This window comes from Anopheles coluzzii, chromosome 3, assembly GCF_943734685.1.
Source record: "Anopheles coluzzii chromosome 3, AcolN3, whole genome shotgun sequence".
Classification (NCBI taxonomy): Eukaryota; Metazoa; Arthropoda; class Insecta; order Diptera; family Culicidae; genus Anopheles; species Anopheles coluzzii.
This window is the reverse complement of record NC_064671.1, coordinates 89,530,155-89,546,328: the sequence shown is the minus strand read 5'-3', so window position 1 is coordinate 89,546,328 and position 16,174 is coordinate 89,530,155. Positions and strand designations below refer to the sequence as shown.

General features: G+C 44.7%; 1 protein-coding gene across 2 annotated transcripts in view; it reads left to right on the top strand.

Annotated features, from left to right (window-relative positions):
• Positions 1-939: 939 nt before the first annotated feature.
• Positions 940-16,174, top strand: part of LOC120959653 (atypical protein kinase C) — a 99,667-nt gene continuing 84,432 nt past the window's right edge. The window contains exons 1-3 of one of the 2 annotated variants that reach the window (XM_040383234.2): positions 940-1,944; positions 5,105-5,683; positions 5,770-5,890. In XM_040383234.2, the coding sequence (XP_040239168.1) occupies positions 5,504-5,683; positions 5,770-5,890 (301 nt within the window). In that variant the 5' untranslated portion in view covers positions 940-1,944; positions 5,105-5,503. The remainder of the gene's footprint in view (positions 1,945-5,104; positions 5,684-5,769; positions 5,891-16,174) is intronic. The other variant, XM_040383238.2, reaches the window with a different exon arrangement.

Genomic DNA, 16,174 nt, shown 5'->3' with positions numbered 1-16,174 from the left:
ACCGCGAAAATCGCGTATGACTTGAGCTGTCAATTCTGTTATAAAATCTGACAGATAGGCGAGATAATCGCGGTTCGTGTATGGAACCATCCGAGGTCTAGTGACGATTGAATGTGCCAAGAAGAAATATTTTTTTATCAATTTGCGAATCAAATTATCTATTTCACGTAGTTTGTGCAAAATAACATACAAAACTCATTTCTCGACACGAGTTTTCACACAAATCCGCCAGAAAAAGTAAAAATAATCGGTTCGCGCTACCGCGAAAATCTCAGTAATACCGAAGTTGGGTATCTCTGCGAAACAGCAGGCGCGATTGGAGGCGCGGAAGTTTTTGACAGCTCTACTGTTCTACAACTGTTATAAACAAGGCGCGAATTTCGCGGTACCGCGACGATCTCGGTTCGTCTATTTCCAGCCTAAGATGTGGATGCGTGTGTTTGTTTACTTGCAAATGGACTCTTTCATTTCGCTGGCCAGTGCATAGTTTATAGATTTATAATATTGCCGAAGTTATGTTGTGATTTAGATGAATGAGTTAAAGTAATCAATGTGTTAAAATCATGTTCGGCAAATTGACCTTAGCTCGCACTTGCTCCATCTTTTTCTCGGCAACATGTTTGGAAAAGGTGGGCCAAGCGTGGGCAAGGTCAATACATCTTATTAGAACTGACAGCTCCGATTGTTCTAAAATTTGGTGGGTTAACGACTGAATCGACCACCACTAACCCACGTGGGTTTGAAGTGGTTTTACAGTGGGTTAAGGCCGATTTGGTTATTTGGGCTCCGACAACCCTCCCCCCCCCCCCCCGCTCAACACTTCAAAGCCTACCGAAAACTACCGAAAAATTTTAAACTCCTACCGAAAACTATCGATAAAATTTTGATGCGCCTACCGAAAACCGCAAAAATAATCTGGCCACTCTGGCTGTCAGTGCGTATGTTTTATTCCGCTGTACGGAACGGAGTCGTTTGTTGTGCGCGTGTTTATTCTCGACCTTTTTTTTGTTCTGTCTCAGTTTCGTGCGTGCTAAAACACTGTCCGGCATCTATTGCGCTTTTCGGCGGTGAGTATCGGAATGCAACGTTGCATGAGATAGAAATTGTACAAAAACGCCCCAGAGAGGGAGGAACTACCGCTACCGTGAGCCTTTGTGGCACTGTTCGTGGCCATCATCATCGTGGCAAGAGGGTGAGGTACACGATCGTAGAGTGCATTGAGCGCGAATGCAATAGTGTGCGGTGTGTGCGCTTTTAGAGTGTTATTTTGGGGCAACGTATATACATCCGTTTTTCGGTGCGTTTCCGGTTTAATTACCCTCCCGTTACGATCCGAATCTGTGTGGCTGTGTGTGTGTGCGGAGGGGCCGCTTTGTATCGGAACAGTCTGAAAGGGGGGGATGAAAACGCATTGACACGGTTGCTGCTTGTGCGCGCGGGTTTGTGTGTGTGTGTGTGTATGTGGTTCTTGTTTCTTGGTGGCCGCCGTACCGGAGAGCAAGCGAGGCGGTACCGTTCGATCGTGCCTTTCGTACGCATATTAGAGCCCAAGTAGAGTTGTGTGCGTGTGTATGTGTTCTTTTGTTTACACCAGTGACCACGGTTACGGGAATTTCGGTTGCGATAAGGGGAACTGTGTGTGAATGATAAAACGACTATCCGCAAGTGTATGGAAAGTGTGTGACGTGAGTACAGGAAAACATCACGCACGGTAGACCACCATCAAGGGAAGAAGACGGAGTGACCGGTGCGGAGAGAAACCGACTGACCGGATAGTAAGTGCTGGGAGCCACCTGTTAAACGCATCCGAACGTCACTAGTGACGTCATCTGATCATCAAAAAGGGAGGAGATTTGTTGCAAACCTCGGCCAACTGTGGAGAACCTTTTTTTTCGTCCACTGCACAACAGAACAAAATCATCGTACGCAGCCATAGACATAGTGGTAAGTAGCCAATGCGTGTCATAGATGTATAGCACCTTCTCCCAAAAGCTTCAAGCCCACTACCACGGCTTGCGCACAGTGGCGTTTCATACGATTCATGTGTGAGGGGGCATTATTTATGGGTCAGTCCCCGATCCCCGCTCCGTTCCGGTACGGTGCTTGGGCCCTTTTCTGCCCTTGCCAATCGTTCTTTGCCTGCTGCCATGTTGCAGTCGTCGTCGGGTGTACCAAACGCCTACTAGACGATGGAGCTGTGCTACCTTTGCTGAGTGAGTAGGTAGATCGTGCACATACACCACACACTCTGTCGGTGCTGGATTTGTTGTGATCGATGACTCACACATTACACGGAATTGCACGGAAGCGGCAAGGTTGATCGGTTGATGACATGATTGACAAACGAGATGAAGCTTGTTCTATTCATTTAGCGTATTTCTGTTCTCTTTGTTCCATTCTTGGTGAAGTAATTCTTCTCCGATAACGTAAGAAGATGCTACAGGAATCTGCTTTTTTTAAATTTAAACAGTGTTACAGTTGCTCGATATGTAACATTTATCGCATGAAATAATTAATGCTTTATTTAAGCAAATCTATTTATAATTAAATAAGCATTTTATAAAATGCGAAATACTCTCCCAAATTCAACTCATTACGGTGTTCTGATTGTGACAACATGTGATGCCTTGTTTATATGTTTTCCAGGAACTCGCATAGCGGTTGGACACTTTATTGACTCTTTCTTAATAGGAAATGAACTTAATGAAATGGGAATTGGACGCTATAGCACTCTTGGTGAACAAATCCAATAGGATTTTTCCTAGGATCCTGTTCCAATATCGTACCATAGAGTCCAATTGCCATCGTATGAAGTTCACTTCCAATAAGAAATAGCCGAGGAAGTATTCCACATCTACGAAAATCCCCGTAAAAGATAAAAATAATGTTTTTTTTTTCTTCAATCAATTTTACATAATCAATCTCGATCAATAATTCCCACAAAAATCAATACCCGTGGAATCCTTTCCAGTTCCCATCAATGGCCTCGGTGCACCTTTCATTTCCCCCATTTGTGTGCACTACCGGCAAGGGAGGGTCGCATGTCACGATAACAATATATATCCATTGCACACTAGCCACCACCCTAAAGGGGTTTCAGATGGGCACAGAGCAGCAGGCAACACAAATGGGAACAAATGTGCTGTCTATTTCCACGTAACACACACACACACACGCTTGGTGGAGGAGAGCGACACGGAGTGTAATTTATTTTTCTTGTCCAGCACAAGTCATATGCACACACACACACCGCGTACGGTCGAGATATGCTACGGCAAACGGCACACACCGGCAGCAGCAGCAGCAGCAGCAGGCCTCCGGTCTGGCAGATGAAAAGCAAACAGACGGACCAGAAGCCCCACAGTCGCTAAGAGGGAGATTGGGGAGGGGGAGAAAAGGGAAAAGAAAAGGAAACTTATGAAGTACCGGTACTACCACACACTTTGCTGCCAATGTAACGCCGATCGGGTATGGTATGGCTGCCCCTGCTGGGGCTGTTGGTGGGGAAAAGAGGAAGCACGCGGGGAGGAAGTGTGTTTTATTGACCCGGGTAAAGAAAGATAGTTCTTCTTGTTGCGTTTGTGTTCGGTGTGTGTGTTGCTATTGGTTTTTTCAGCACACACATACATACACTGACACACCAACGGCACGTTATAATATGCCGCCTGTTGCTAACATTCTTGCTGCTGCTATTGCTGCTTTCATGATGGTGCTCGACGGCATTAGAATGTGAAAGAATTGGTGACTGGGGGGAAAGGGGCGGGCAGGGTATGTACACAGCTGTGGTGGGGGTGGCCATAATTAGTACGCCCAGTTACAGCAGACCACAGTCCAAAAATGCTCATGGTGGAAAGACCTGCACGATGTTGTTGGTGTTTGCGGGTGTTTGCCAACCCTTGAATGGTCAAACAATAGTTAGCATGGGAAAGCATGAAAAAAAAAAAATTAAAAAATATATAAAAAAAGGTTATAGTTCTCACCTGTAAATACCGACTTTGTTCATAGGATGTAGTTAAAAATGCCTAGTATGAAATGCTAATGTAAAATAATTATTTATTTATTTATTTAACTTCTTACTAACTTGCGATTTAAAGTAAATTAATGCGATGCTATATTTAATATGTAACACAGTATTATTTGATAGAGAAACTCAAGGTTTCTCATATGATTGACTGTAAATTGTGGGAAAAGCTACCTAAAACTTGGTTAAATTCATTTGTGCAATAATTTATTAATATTATTACTATAATAATGATAATAATAATAATAATAATATTCGTCCTGTTGTACACATGCCTTTCTAAGGGTTAGTTTCGTTGGCTTTTATCTGTAAAGTTCTACACATTTTGCACACCGAGTGGCCGTTCATCAACAGGCAGCCGCCAGTGTTTGAGGATGTTTCATCATTATGAGGGGAGGCAAATGGAAACGGTTATCATTTGTTTGTTTGGTACGCAGATTCTTGTGCATTTTTGTTTTTGCGCAGACATTCCCGCCAACGCTGCCGTGCGTATCGGTCTGTCGCAGCGCGGAGATTTTAGCCATAAAAGTGAATGCGCGCTCAAACACACACGCACACATATTATATTGTCTGGGCAAATATTAATTTCATCGGTGGAACATTACATGTTAATGATCGGTTAGGACGGCAATTGTTTGAAAAGTGAAACGGAAATAATTTTGAATGTTTTTTGATAAATTATTTTAAAGCATTGTTATCACCTTTTCATCATTTGTTACTGATAAGACTTTCATTCCCGATGTGATATTTAGATTATTTAGATTTAGATAATAAATTCAACCCAAAAATGAGTCGAGTTCTAGAGGCAAACGCAACTAAGTTATTTCTATTATACTTCAATAACAAAGTGGTTCTAGCATGAGACTGTCAGATGAGCAGGCTCTTGAGTTAGGGCGAGAATAGGGCAGCAATTATCATCGTGGTGTTAACCCGGAGTGTGGTATGGTGCGCATTACCATTCTTCGAATATCATAGGTCGTGACGATGCGTTGTTGTGTTTATTCCTACATATAGCTATGAATGTTTTACCATTACCTACACAATGTTTAACCCCTTTCCCTACTATCTTTTGTATCGTTTTAGCCTTTTTTCCTCCTATTGGACTGCCTGTCAAGAGCCTTCAACGCCGTATCGCCTGTTAGATAACATTAGTGCCTGTAACAAACCGTAACTGTGGTGAGAGTGAATGCGATTATAGAAGATGCACCTGTTGAACGAGAACTTTGTTGTGTAACACTGTCCAACGAGTGGGTTCGTACATTCATACGATACTAGAAAAAAAACCGATCTGAAGACTGACCCGAAACAAGAGCTTTCGGACATTGAACAACAGCCCTTGGGAGCTTGCTCGCGATTACAGTGATGACAGTATCGTTGAGCTGAGGGCAGCACTAAACATCACATTTGGTAAAGGAACCCTATCTCAATAATCTTCAAACCAAAACCGAACATCGTGTACATCGCGTAGTAGCAGACAGCACCATGCCGATTCAAATCGCCAACGAGAGCAACAACAGTGGCGGCGGAGGGGGCAGTGGCCACGAGATAAAGGTGAAGATAGCCTACAATGGCGAGGTGATGATCACCTACATTGACGAGAGCATCACGTACGACGGTCTCTGCCGGGAGATGCGCGAAATTTGTCGCTTTTCGCCGGATCAGGTAATAGCCGTTGTGGGTGTGTAGAAAGGTGTGAGAACCGCATAATTTAACGCTTGTTTTTTTTCTCTTCTTTTTTATCTGTGTAGGTGTTTACGATGAAGTGGGTTGATGAGGAAAACGATCCATGCACCATCCAGTCGGACACGGAACTGGACGAGGCGATCCGTTTGTACGAGGTGAATCGTGATTCGGAGCTGGTTATTCATGGTGAGTCGTTGGAAGTAGTTTGCTAATTGTTTTTATTGTCAGTCGAATTTGCGTACTGATCAAGTCTATAGAAACATTGATTGAGGTAATGATTGCGATACTTTTTCTCTTTAAAATACTCGGCCTGTGTCTGTTTGAATCGATTAATGTTATGTTGCCCTTGTTCTTTGTAGCGCAGCGAATGTCATAACACCGATGACAATGTGTGCTGTTTGTAGGGGTGAAACTCCCCCAACTGGCCCGGAACAAACACAGACACACACACAAACACCCCGGGGGTCACCCGTTCCGGTCTTTTCTTGCCCGGTATGACGCGTTTCCGTCCGCTCCGCACATGGGAATGGCTTGGGTGGAAAATTTTGGAATGGAAAATTGCTCGTTTATTTGTCCCGGCATGGTAAAATTATCCGGGCTTTCGTTGTTTTACGTTGTCATGTGTGTGTGTGTGTGTCTGTGACGGGGCGGTGACAGAGGAAAGGCACATTGGCTAGCAACCGGACCCCCGGACCCCGGCTTGTGGAGGAACCGTTGCCATGAATAAATATGAACGATAAAACTAGACACAAAAGGATCACAAAAGGGAAACCCGGAGCACAGTGGGACGAAGGCACAAGACGCCAGCCAGTCCTGGGCTGGATGGTGGCGGCGTCGGTGGGGCTGCTTGCCCCTTTTAAGCCGGATGCTCTTTTGCTATTGTTGTTTTGCTTCTCCCTTGTCAGGGATACTGAGTCTCCCGGGGGCTGCTACGACTACCACCATCACTACTACTACTACTACTTTATGTAGGAATGCCGGGGGGATAAACATTTTATTTTGTCCTTTTGTGTGTGTGTGTGTGTGTTTGTTGCAAGCTTTTAACTCTGTAGTTCCTCGCCTAGTTCCTGCCCGGGGCCCGGGTTTGTGTCCGACGGGCTTTTGACAATAGTTGTTCATGAGCGCGCGCTACATATGTCGATCCCACGTCTCGGTGGCTGCCGTTACGTCGACTTGTTCACCTTGTTGACCATTTTATAATCTCTTGATCCTTTTGTTGAATGTGCATGCTTTGCATATTTCCACTGTGGCCTCCTTTGTTTCTTACTGTCTCTCGCTAGGCACGGGCACTGGTTTCACTGTCTGTATATTTCTTGCTCTCTCTCTCTCACTCTTCCGGTAGGGGGAGCAGGTTTGAACAATGTGCACGAAGGATGCTTTTATTTTACGTTGATTCTTTATTTTTATGCCGTAGTTCTGTTGTGGCAGGGATATGACGCTATTTACGTGTTTTTCCGCCGGAACAGGACAATCGCTCCGGAACCGTACCGGAAAAGTAGCACTGGGTGGATGGAAAAATAGAGGAAAAAAAAACAAACAAAGCACATCGTTGTCGTCTATTGAATGGCAATGAGATGGAAATGGGTTTGGAATGTCTGGTAGGTGCCAACTTGGCAGGTCGTATGTTGACTAGCTCTGGGAGAAACACTCAACCACGTGTGTTAGGAGCCTGGATCCATTGCCCAAGGCCAAACATTTGAAGCTAAATAGAGCGAATAATGCGTGCCACTATGGTGAATTTGAAAAAAGCAAAACCATTTCGATAATAAAGCAGAGAATAATGCAGAGCGTATGAGAATGAATTATCTTGGAGCCATTTTGAGGGTCTCCATAAGCATTGTTCATTGTGCATTAAGTGTATGGGTGTTTTGTAGGATCGCGAATATGCATACATGCGTTAATTAGAAAGGATTTTATGTCTCAAAATGTCTCTTTGTCTATCACTTTCCTCGTAGATAGGAGTACCGCTCGATAAGAAGAAAGATGTTTCTCCGCTGCGTTACGATACACGACATCGACGATGGCTTATCTTAAGCTAAAGACAAACCCTACCCCTCCCCTAGCGCACTGATATCTGGTTCGGATTCAGGTTAAAGCAACACACAGCAAACGCCCGATAAGCCCGCCGGAGCTCGCGGGATTTCGGTAAAAGTTGCCCACCGTTGGCGCTCTGATGCAATGTCGGCTCGTAGTTCCGCGTTGTTTGTGGCACCGTTCGTTGCAGGGTGCTAACTGTGCGCGAGCTACTACTAGTTAGTTGCCACTGTTCTGGTGCCGCAGAAACGGCCGCAGAAGAGCGAAAAGACGTTACGTGATCATAGCGACAGCAGAACCCCCTGTGCTTTACGTTGCCGGTGTCGTCCGTGTTTTTTCACGTTCAGATGCAACTATCGGTTTAGTTGTCGGCCGCGACGCGATGGTCGCCTCCGGTATTGGAGAGGTGAAGGCGTGCCGTTAGTGAGGTTTTGGTGTGGATACAATATTGACGTACTTATTGTATCGAAAGAGAAACAAGTGCAAGGTTTTTTTTTTTTAATGTCTTTGTCGATGGTGAAGAGTTGTTGATTGTAGATCTCTGTCCGTAAAACATATAACCAGTGCCTAGCAGTGTGATAATATATATGTGATATATGTTTGTGTTTGGTTGTGCAAATTGAAGTAAAAATAGGAGCAGAAATTCGAAGTCAAGTTTCAAAAGTGCACTCGTTTTCATTTTTGCTGATATAAAAGTCAATGAGATCACAACAATAAATGGCATCGATTTATAGTCTAATCGGGGAAGTTAAGCTGATGAAGAACTTCCAAACTCCCGCACAGGTTGAAGGCAAGTTTAAAGTCGTAAATTTTCGCCGGCTCGAAACGGGAACTGATTTCGTCCGTCACTGTAGCAGCCAGCATGTCTATCCATTACACCAACCCGTCTGTCTTCACTGTTATCAGTATTTTGCCCATCTAGTTCTAGCCGTCCGTATCGGTATTACAGTCTAAGTTTGATGATTGGGCAAAAAAGTTACTCCATGCTGATGATACTTTTATGTATCCATCGCTACTGTGAAGGATTGTGCCGCCGCCGCCACAGCTTGATGAATTGAAACTCAAATCCATCATTCGCTTCCCCAAAGCTCATCCGGCTGGTGGCATCTCCATCCATTAGTTGGCCCGTATCATTTCTTTCGTTTTATGTTTTAATTTAGCTGGAAGTGGAATAAAGTTTACGCCGCCGTTCTCTTCCTTCGGTGTACAATGCAAAACCTCGCCGTGGAGTCAAGCGTATGGCCATTAAAGTGAATGAAAAGCTGCGGTAAGCTAGCCGCGGAGCAAAAAAAAAAAAAAAAAAAGAAAAGCACGCGCGCCCACAGCGAGCGCATAATAAATGGCACCAAAACACACTACATCCGGGATGGGATGGGTTCCGGGGGTCCGTATTTTTTGTGTTATTTCTTGATTTCTTTTCCATTCGGATGATAATTTAAGGATTTTATTCCCATCCCGCCACCACCGCCTTCGTCACCGGCGTCCGGATAATCCGCTGCTTGCGGGTGGGCACACGATGGGCAAAAGTTCTAATGTGTCGTCATTGTCCTCGTCTCGGTGGTGGTGTTTTTCTTCTCCCTTCTCCCGTTTTGTGCGACCGCTTTTTGGGGGAAGGTTTATGTCGCGCTCTGTTTCTTGATGGAGTGTTTTCGTGTTGCGCGGGGAAGGGAACCGTATTTTTTTTTACAACAGCAGTTTTTCCACTGTTATATCACGCAGTATCATCATAAAGCTGTGGCGCCGGCAGGATGTTTTTGCCGGGCGCGCGCACGTTCACTTTTTGCATCCGCAGGTCGTTCGCCGGGTTTGCGGATATTTTATGTTTCCCGCCCGACGGCTTCACTAGTTACATCTTTCATGATGTGTTTCCGCGCTTTGTTAAATGGTTTTATAGCGCTCATTTCAATTTCAAACCCAAGCGTCCCGTGCTGTTGTTTAGCGTTTGTTTTAAGCCCTTTTATACACTTCATTTTCATTCACGAAGGTGGTAACTCTGTCGTATTGGTTAGCATTTTTGTTAGTTTATCATATCATATCATATTTACTGCAACAAAATCTTCCATATTCCCCTTAAATTTTATATAACATTCACAAAAAACACCTATCATAGTTAGATAGTTCTTGTACCTGTTAAAGCTCACCGTAATCGTGAAACTCGTGTCCCCCAATTTGGAGCAAAAGCAGCAATTCTTGGAGCGCGCAAACACCTGATGGTTCCTGATCCTTTATGGCACTTTTTATGAGCTTTTCGTTAGGCGATGACTTTTTTTTCAACTTGGTTCTTATTTTTATCGTTTAAAATACGTTAGACGAGGCCGGACGTGGGATGGCGTTAGATTTAATGGACAGGAAAGAACCTTGCGCTCGCGAACGTTAAGTAACGTTTGCAGACAATAATGTACTTTTAGCTGCACAAATCCTCTGAGGGCGATAGAAAAAGGATTCAAATTAAATTCAACAAGGGAAAAAAACTGCATAGAAACCCGTGCCACCCGTTGGTTGTCATTTCAACCGCAAATATGTTACAGGTATGGTTACATAGGCGGGGGAATAAAAGGCTATAAAAAAGCAAACCAACCAACCAACCAACCTCCGATAGTGTGGACACATTACGGAAAGGTATTTAAATAAGTTCCCTGCTTAACCTGCCGTGGTATGTGTTCTCTGCTGGGAGCGGAAAAAGAAACGGTATGCTCGGTGCAAATTTCCACATCATTTGTGGCACGTTTTTCGGCTGCTGGTTTTGCATCGCTCCCTTTAATTCTCTGGGGAGGGTTTCTTGTTCTGCATGTTTTAACCTCTATCGAACTCCAATCTTCCTGTCCCAGTCCCCTCCCAACTGGCTAATGCAGCTGCTAATGCATGTGGAATGTCGACGAGAGGCTAACAATCGATGAAAATGTTGCCTAGAGAGACGGGATGGCGGCATGGTGGAAATTTTCGGGTGGAGCAAGCACACAAACACACCTAGGGCCGGAGATGAAATCCATGAGGCTAATGTTAGTCGAGCGAAAGGTTCGAGCTTTCGTGCTTTTGTATATTTTGATGTTTTCTTCTTCGAGCTGCTGCCCTTGCCCCTAGACAAAACCAGCTTTCGCAAATGCACGTGTGAAAAGATAGTTTTGTTGGTAGACGGTTGTGTAGATGATGAGAGACGAAGGTCCAAAGGGAATGTATTCAGTATGGAGATTGTTAGGTTGTCGCTAGACTTGTCAGCAGTACTGCGTTTGTGTGTGAGCCTTTTTACCTTTATTTTCTCCCACCTTTCTTCAAGCTCCATTTTGTGACACATTCCAGCGGGATTTGACCTTCTTTTTTCGATTTTGAAAGGTGGTAAAGGGCGTGGGGGGGAAGTGAAGCGTCTCGCGGCGCACTTGCGATGACACCAGCAGACACCCCAGCGCGTATCGAACTGTGAAAATTCGTTCTGTATGTAAATTCTGTGCCAACCTGTGTGGCGCGGGGCGTCTGTACCGTCCACCAAGAAGGTGATGATGATGATGATGATGATGATGCTGGTCGTAACGTGCCTTCCCTCCCCCGGGGGCGCTGTTACACAATTGCCGGTCGATTTGAGAATGTAACTGAAGCAAAATAAAACGACAGAGAACCGCACCATGGACAGTGACTGCTGCATTTGCGCTGAGTGGGAGGAAAATAGTTCGACAAACAAAGCAAAACTATTTCGAATAGTGGAATTTTGGAATCTTTGGGTGTGTGTGTGTGATTATGCTTTTTCGGGTGTGAGAGATACATTTTTGGGCACTTTCTTTGGGGTTTTTGAGGGGAAGTTTATTTTCTTTGCGCTATCGTTTCGGGTCAACCGATGCGTAGTACTGCTGCAGTGGGTAATTGCAATTTTTAGAATTCGTTTAAAAGTAGGACAGCTTTATTGAATTGTTTTTTTTTTCAAATGTACGCGAATGTCTTAAAATTTCTCTATCAGAATTCATATTTAATCTCGCTTATCTCGCACAAATCACTCTTTCAACACACTTTAAAGAACATTTACAGCTTCCTGTGATATACCTACTGTCAGCGCAGTTCTTCAGCGGAGAAGAGGGATAGCGCATATTTGTAAAATTGTATTTCCCAAAGCTCATAATATATAAATTGAAAACACAGCCCCATCAAGCTGGAACGACACTTTCGGGGATTATGCACAAACCATTTTCGTGCTTTTCAACATTTTCCTGCGTATCTGGCTGAAGCGTTGTTCCATATTCGCGCAATGGAAACGAAATTGAGTGGAATTAGATTGTTCCTCAAACGGTAGATTGGACGAAAATTCAATTTAAATCAGCAAGGTTGATTGCAAATTTACAGGAACTATTTGTTTGATGATATGGTTTTGGTTTATTGGAAATTTATATTGTTTGATCAATGTATGATAAACACTAAATTTAAAGTATTTTTCTTACTTTAAACCTTCAACCCTTACCTAACAGTGCAGCTCTGGTAATTATCACACGCGGAAAGGCATTTCATTTCCAGCATGTCATCGTAGAAAAGCAAACAGTTTCTTTTTCTCAACTGCGCTGGTGCGTTAGTTTTAACACTTTGTGAAACTTTTGCACCGAGAGAGAGCGGCAAGAGGAGCTAACATTCAAGTGTCTTGGCTTGAAGTCTTGACACTATCCAGCGATCCATCGCTTGAGTTAAGCTTAACCTGCAAAGGCAAGTAAAACCGGTGAACCCAACTTTCGGCATGAAAAGTTAGCAATCGTTAGTGCGATAAGCTGGCATTTATTTCACCGAGAGAGAGAGAGCGAGAAAGAAAGAGCAAATCAAGACTGTCTGCATTCACTGCTGCGAATTGCTGTGCTGTTTCATTTCACCGGAGGAATATTAATTTAAACCCGTCAGCCCGTTTGGTGCTAATTTGACGGGTAAATAAAGTGCGACAGTGGCGCAATTAAACATCGCGAAAGATGGATGAATGTTTGCTTCCACCTAGAACGAAGACAAGCGCAACATTCTGTCCCTGCTTAACACAGGTTAGGTACCTGCCGTTGCACTCATTGTGATGCATTTGCTACACGCTCCAACACCTCATTGCTGATACATGTCCCTATCAATGTACAGCCGCTCAGCGAAAGGATTGTCGATCGATTCCCATCATCACAGCCATCTGGTTCCCTTTGGGGTTCGTTTTCCATTATCGGTGTAGGAATAGTTTTCTTTACATTATCATCTCATCAGAACCTCAGCAGCAGCAGCTCCCCTTGTTTGGAATATGCAATCGTTTGTCGGTTTGGAGTAGGTTGTTCTTCAGTTTTTCTCGCTTTTCGAGCGGAAAATTGGCTTCTCGTTGCTACTACCTACGTTGCTGTTGCGCTAAGGCTATAAGATTGCTCTCATTGTACAAACATAACATTTGCAGTTTAATGCAAAGCTGTCCAACATTGGAGCCATTGGGTATGATGGATGATGCCGTACTATGCCGTGGCTTAGAAAACGATTCTTGGTTTTCTTGGCAGCTTGGTTTTAAGGTAGCAAGATGTTCTTGGTGTTTCTGAATCCAGTTTCTGAATATGGAGGAATCCGCTTATACCAAGATGTCCAAGAGCTGCAAGATCTAGCGTTGAATGTTTGAAAGACTGCCCAGATGTCCAGAACATCCTCGTGCACCCGACACAGGTTGTCCGCCGTAAAAAGACATGTAGTTGTAGCCGTGTTTTAGACTTCTTTTCATGTTGGACCTAAAATGTAGACACAGAAAGAGACGGGGAGCGATAGAAAACGGCCATTGCTGAGGCTTGGTCGTCGTCGTCGTCGTCGTCGGTTCGTTAGCTGATAAATATTGTATGCCTTCATTTCGCTTATCTTGCCCCTTACACGTCCTGGTGGGTGGGATACGTACCACATTCATCCCCTCTCCTCCTCCCTTATGGCTTACATCGCTTTCACGCAGCTACACGCACCAGCTTACACGGTGAAGCAGTCCGAGTGCCACCATCCCATGTTCTGCGTCATTTCCAGCAAGCTTCGGGGAGGGCCTGTGAGTTCTGGGTTTTTTCCCCACTCTTGAACGGAGCAAAGATAGTAATATCCCAGGACAAACTGAATTCTGATGTCTTAGATTGAATTCAAATGATTCGCTTGCGTGGCTGTGCTGCAATGAGCTCTTGTTTCCGCAGCCTATGTGGCGTGCGGAGGGGAATTTTCATTCCAGTAGGTCGTAATGAGACACTCCTATCTCAGGTTTCGTTTCGGTATCGGTGCAATCGTTTCTCTGAGCTGAGTAGTGAGTTCAGTATGCCATTTGCTTCATGCTTTTTTTGGCGATGTTTGCTCCGATAGTAACAGCATCCAAAGCGGATTGACTGTATCGCTTGTGAAAGGTACACCGGACTTGGGCTTGGTCTTCTGGGTGTCTCTCTGGGCTGCCAGTTCACTTCATCCAGCGCTGGCTCGGCACAGTCGTGCTCTGAAGGAACCCATTCTGGACTTAAGTAAATAAATAATTCATTTGGTAATTTCTTGGTTCGTTTCGTGCCGTCGTACCGGGCCCGCCCGGTGTCTGAACTACTCTAGGGGGCTTAGGGCTGTGTTACTGTGTGGCTGTGTGTCTAGTGTCCGTTCCTAACTGCGAGCAACAGCAATCGTTGCTCCGGGGAAGGCCGGGGGATGGTTTGATAAGGCATTGGAGAAAGATTGGAAAAACGAGAGACGACCAAGATCTTGGTCAAGACACCGGACCGGTGAGGGAGTGGAAATGGTGTAAATTTTGCTAAAATAAGTCGTACCCGTAGAGTTGCGAAGCTTTTGGCCGAACTTTCTGGTGCACAAGGGTGTATGTGTGGGTGTGCTTTTTTTACATTTTATTTTTATCTTTCATTACTCACCGCTTCTTATCTTGTTTTTGGAGCTTGTTGTGGATGTAATCGTCGGAGCAGGTACTCTATTTTCGAGCGAGATGAAATTAGTTGAGCCACATGCGCCTTCCTGGAAAAGGGAGATGCTTGCCTTTCTATTTTTATATCCGCAAAGTTTGTGCTTCTTCATTTATAACGTCTTGTGGGCGATGTATGCAAGCCCACACGGAGAAGTTCAGCAGCAACCATGTTTTTATATCTTTTGTTTTTGTTTCTTTAAAAGCCATGTGTTAGGATCTTCAGATATCTCTTAATAACCAATCATTGGAGCATGTGGATATTCACACAATAAACGTGTTTAAGAGCCACTTACTTTCAATGCTAGAGAAATTGAAGATATTCTCAATAGTCATTCGAGATGTTACGCGTCGTCTGTCAAATCCACTTCAAAAGCATTTCAAGTACTCTATGTTGCAACGAAGCGTTGGATCGCTCAGTCTATCTACTGCCGAAAAGCATTGCTTCCTTAAACTATCCCTAAACGAACACACCGACTGTTTGGGTCTTTGCAGCAACACACGTGCAAGATTGGAATAGTAAAAGTTTTCTCTTAAGCTGTGGCCTTTTTTTTGGCGGCCATTGCTTTTCAACCCGTATGCCGTACAATTCTTCTGGAGAACGTACAGCATCCCCCACATACGCGTTGATCGTTGACACTTTGGAACTTCGGGGCAGATTGCTAACGTTCACCATTGCCAAAAATTACCATCGAGCCGACGCACACAGTGCCTGCAGTGACGACGATGTCATACGATGTGGTCCGTGTGGTGTGCAGTTGTCGCTTGATGCCTCGTTGGTGAGTGCCCGTTGGTGATGATATCCCCGGCAGCGAATATCTCCCCCCCCTCTTACCAACCAGCATAACCTTGCCGGGCCGGATGTACACAGGCTTTGGGACCAGCGTGAAGCGACCCGGTACCGCCGGCCACCGGAAACGCAAATGCTACCCATCCGGTACCGAAAATGGTTGTTTTTTTTCTTTTTTGTTTGGTGCTGCGTTTTTGGAGTTTGGTGCTGCGTTGCCCGGTGTGGTAGCATTCTAAGTGTGTCCTGCTTTTGTATGCTGTGGGTTTTGTTGCTCGCCATTCTTGCACCTTCGCTCGAAGGTCCCGCCGTGTTCCTTCGGGCACTTTGGGTGCGATTTGCTGGTTGACAATATTGCCTCTTTGGTGGGTGGTGGAGGGGATTTTCACAGATTTTCAACTTTTCGCCCAACTCAAACGAACGGAGCGCGATGTTGTCGCCTCGGTACCGTTGGTTCGGAAATGTTTTTTTTGTTTCTTCAAGTGCTCGAAATTTGTAACGTAAACGCGGTAAGAATTTCCAATGCAAGAGCGATTTTCTTTCCTGGAATATCGGATTTGGGCGCTTTTTTCTCCCGCCCCACCGTATCGGTTGAAACCTCGGGCGTGTAGAAACAAGAACCGGAGCTGCTTGTATGTACCGTTGCGCGGAATATGGTTAACGTTAGTGTGAACCTTTCTAGCAGGATCAATTTTGTTTGCGTCCGTTCGTTGGACACTGCAGGAAAAAGCTTTAAAATTATTACTTTTTCGAT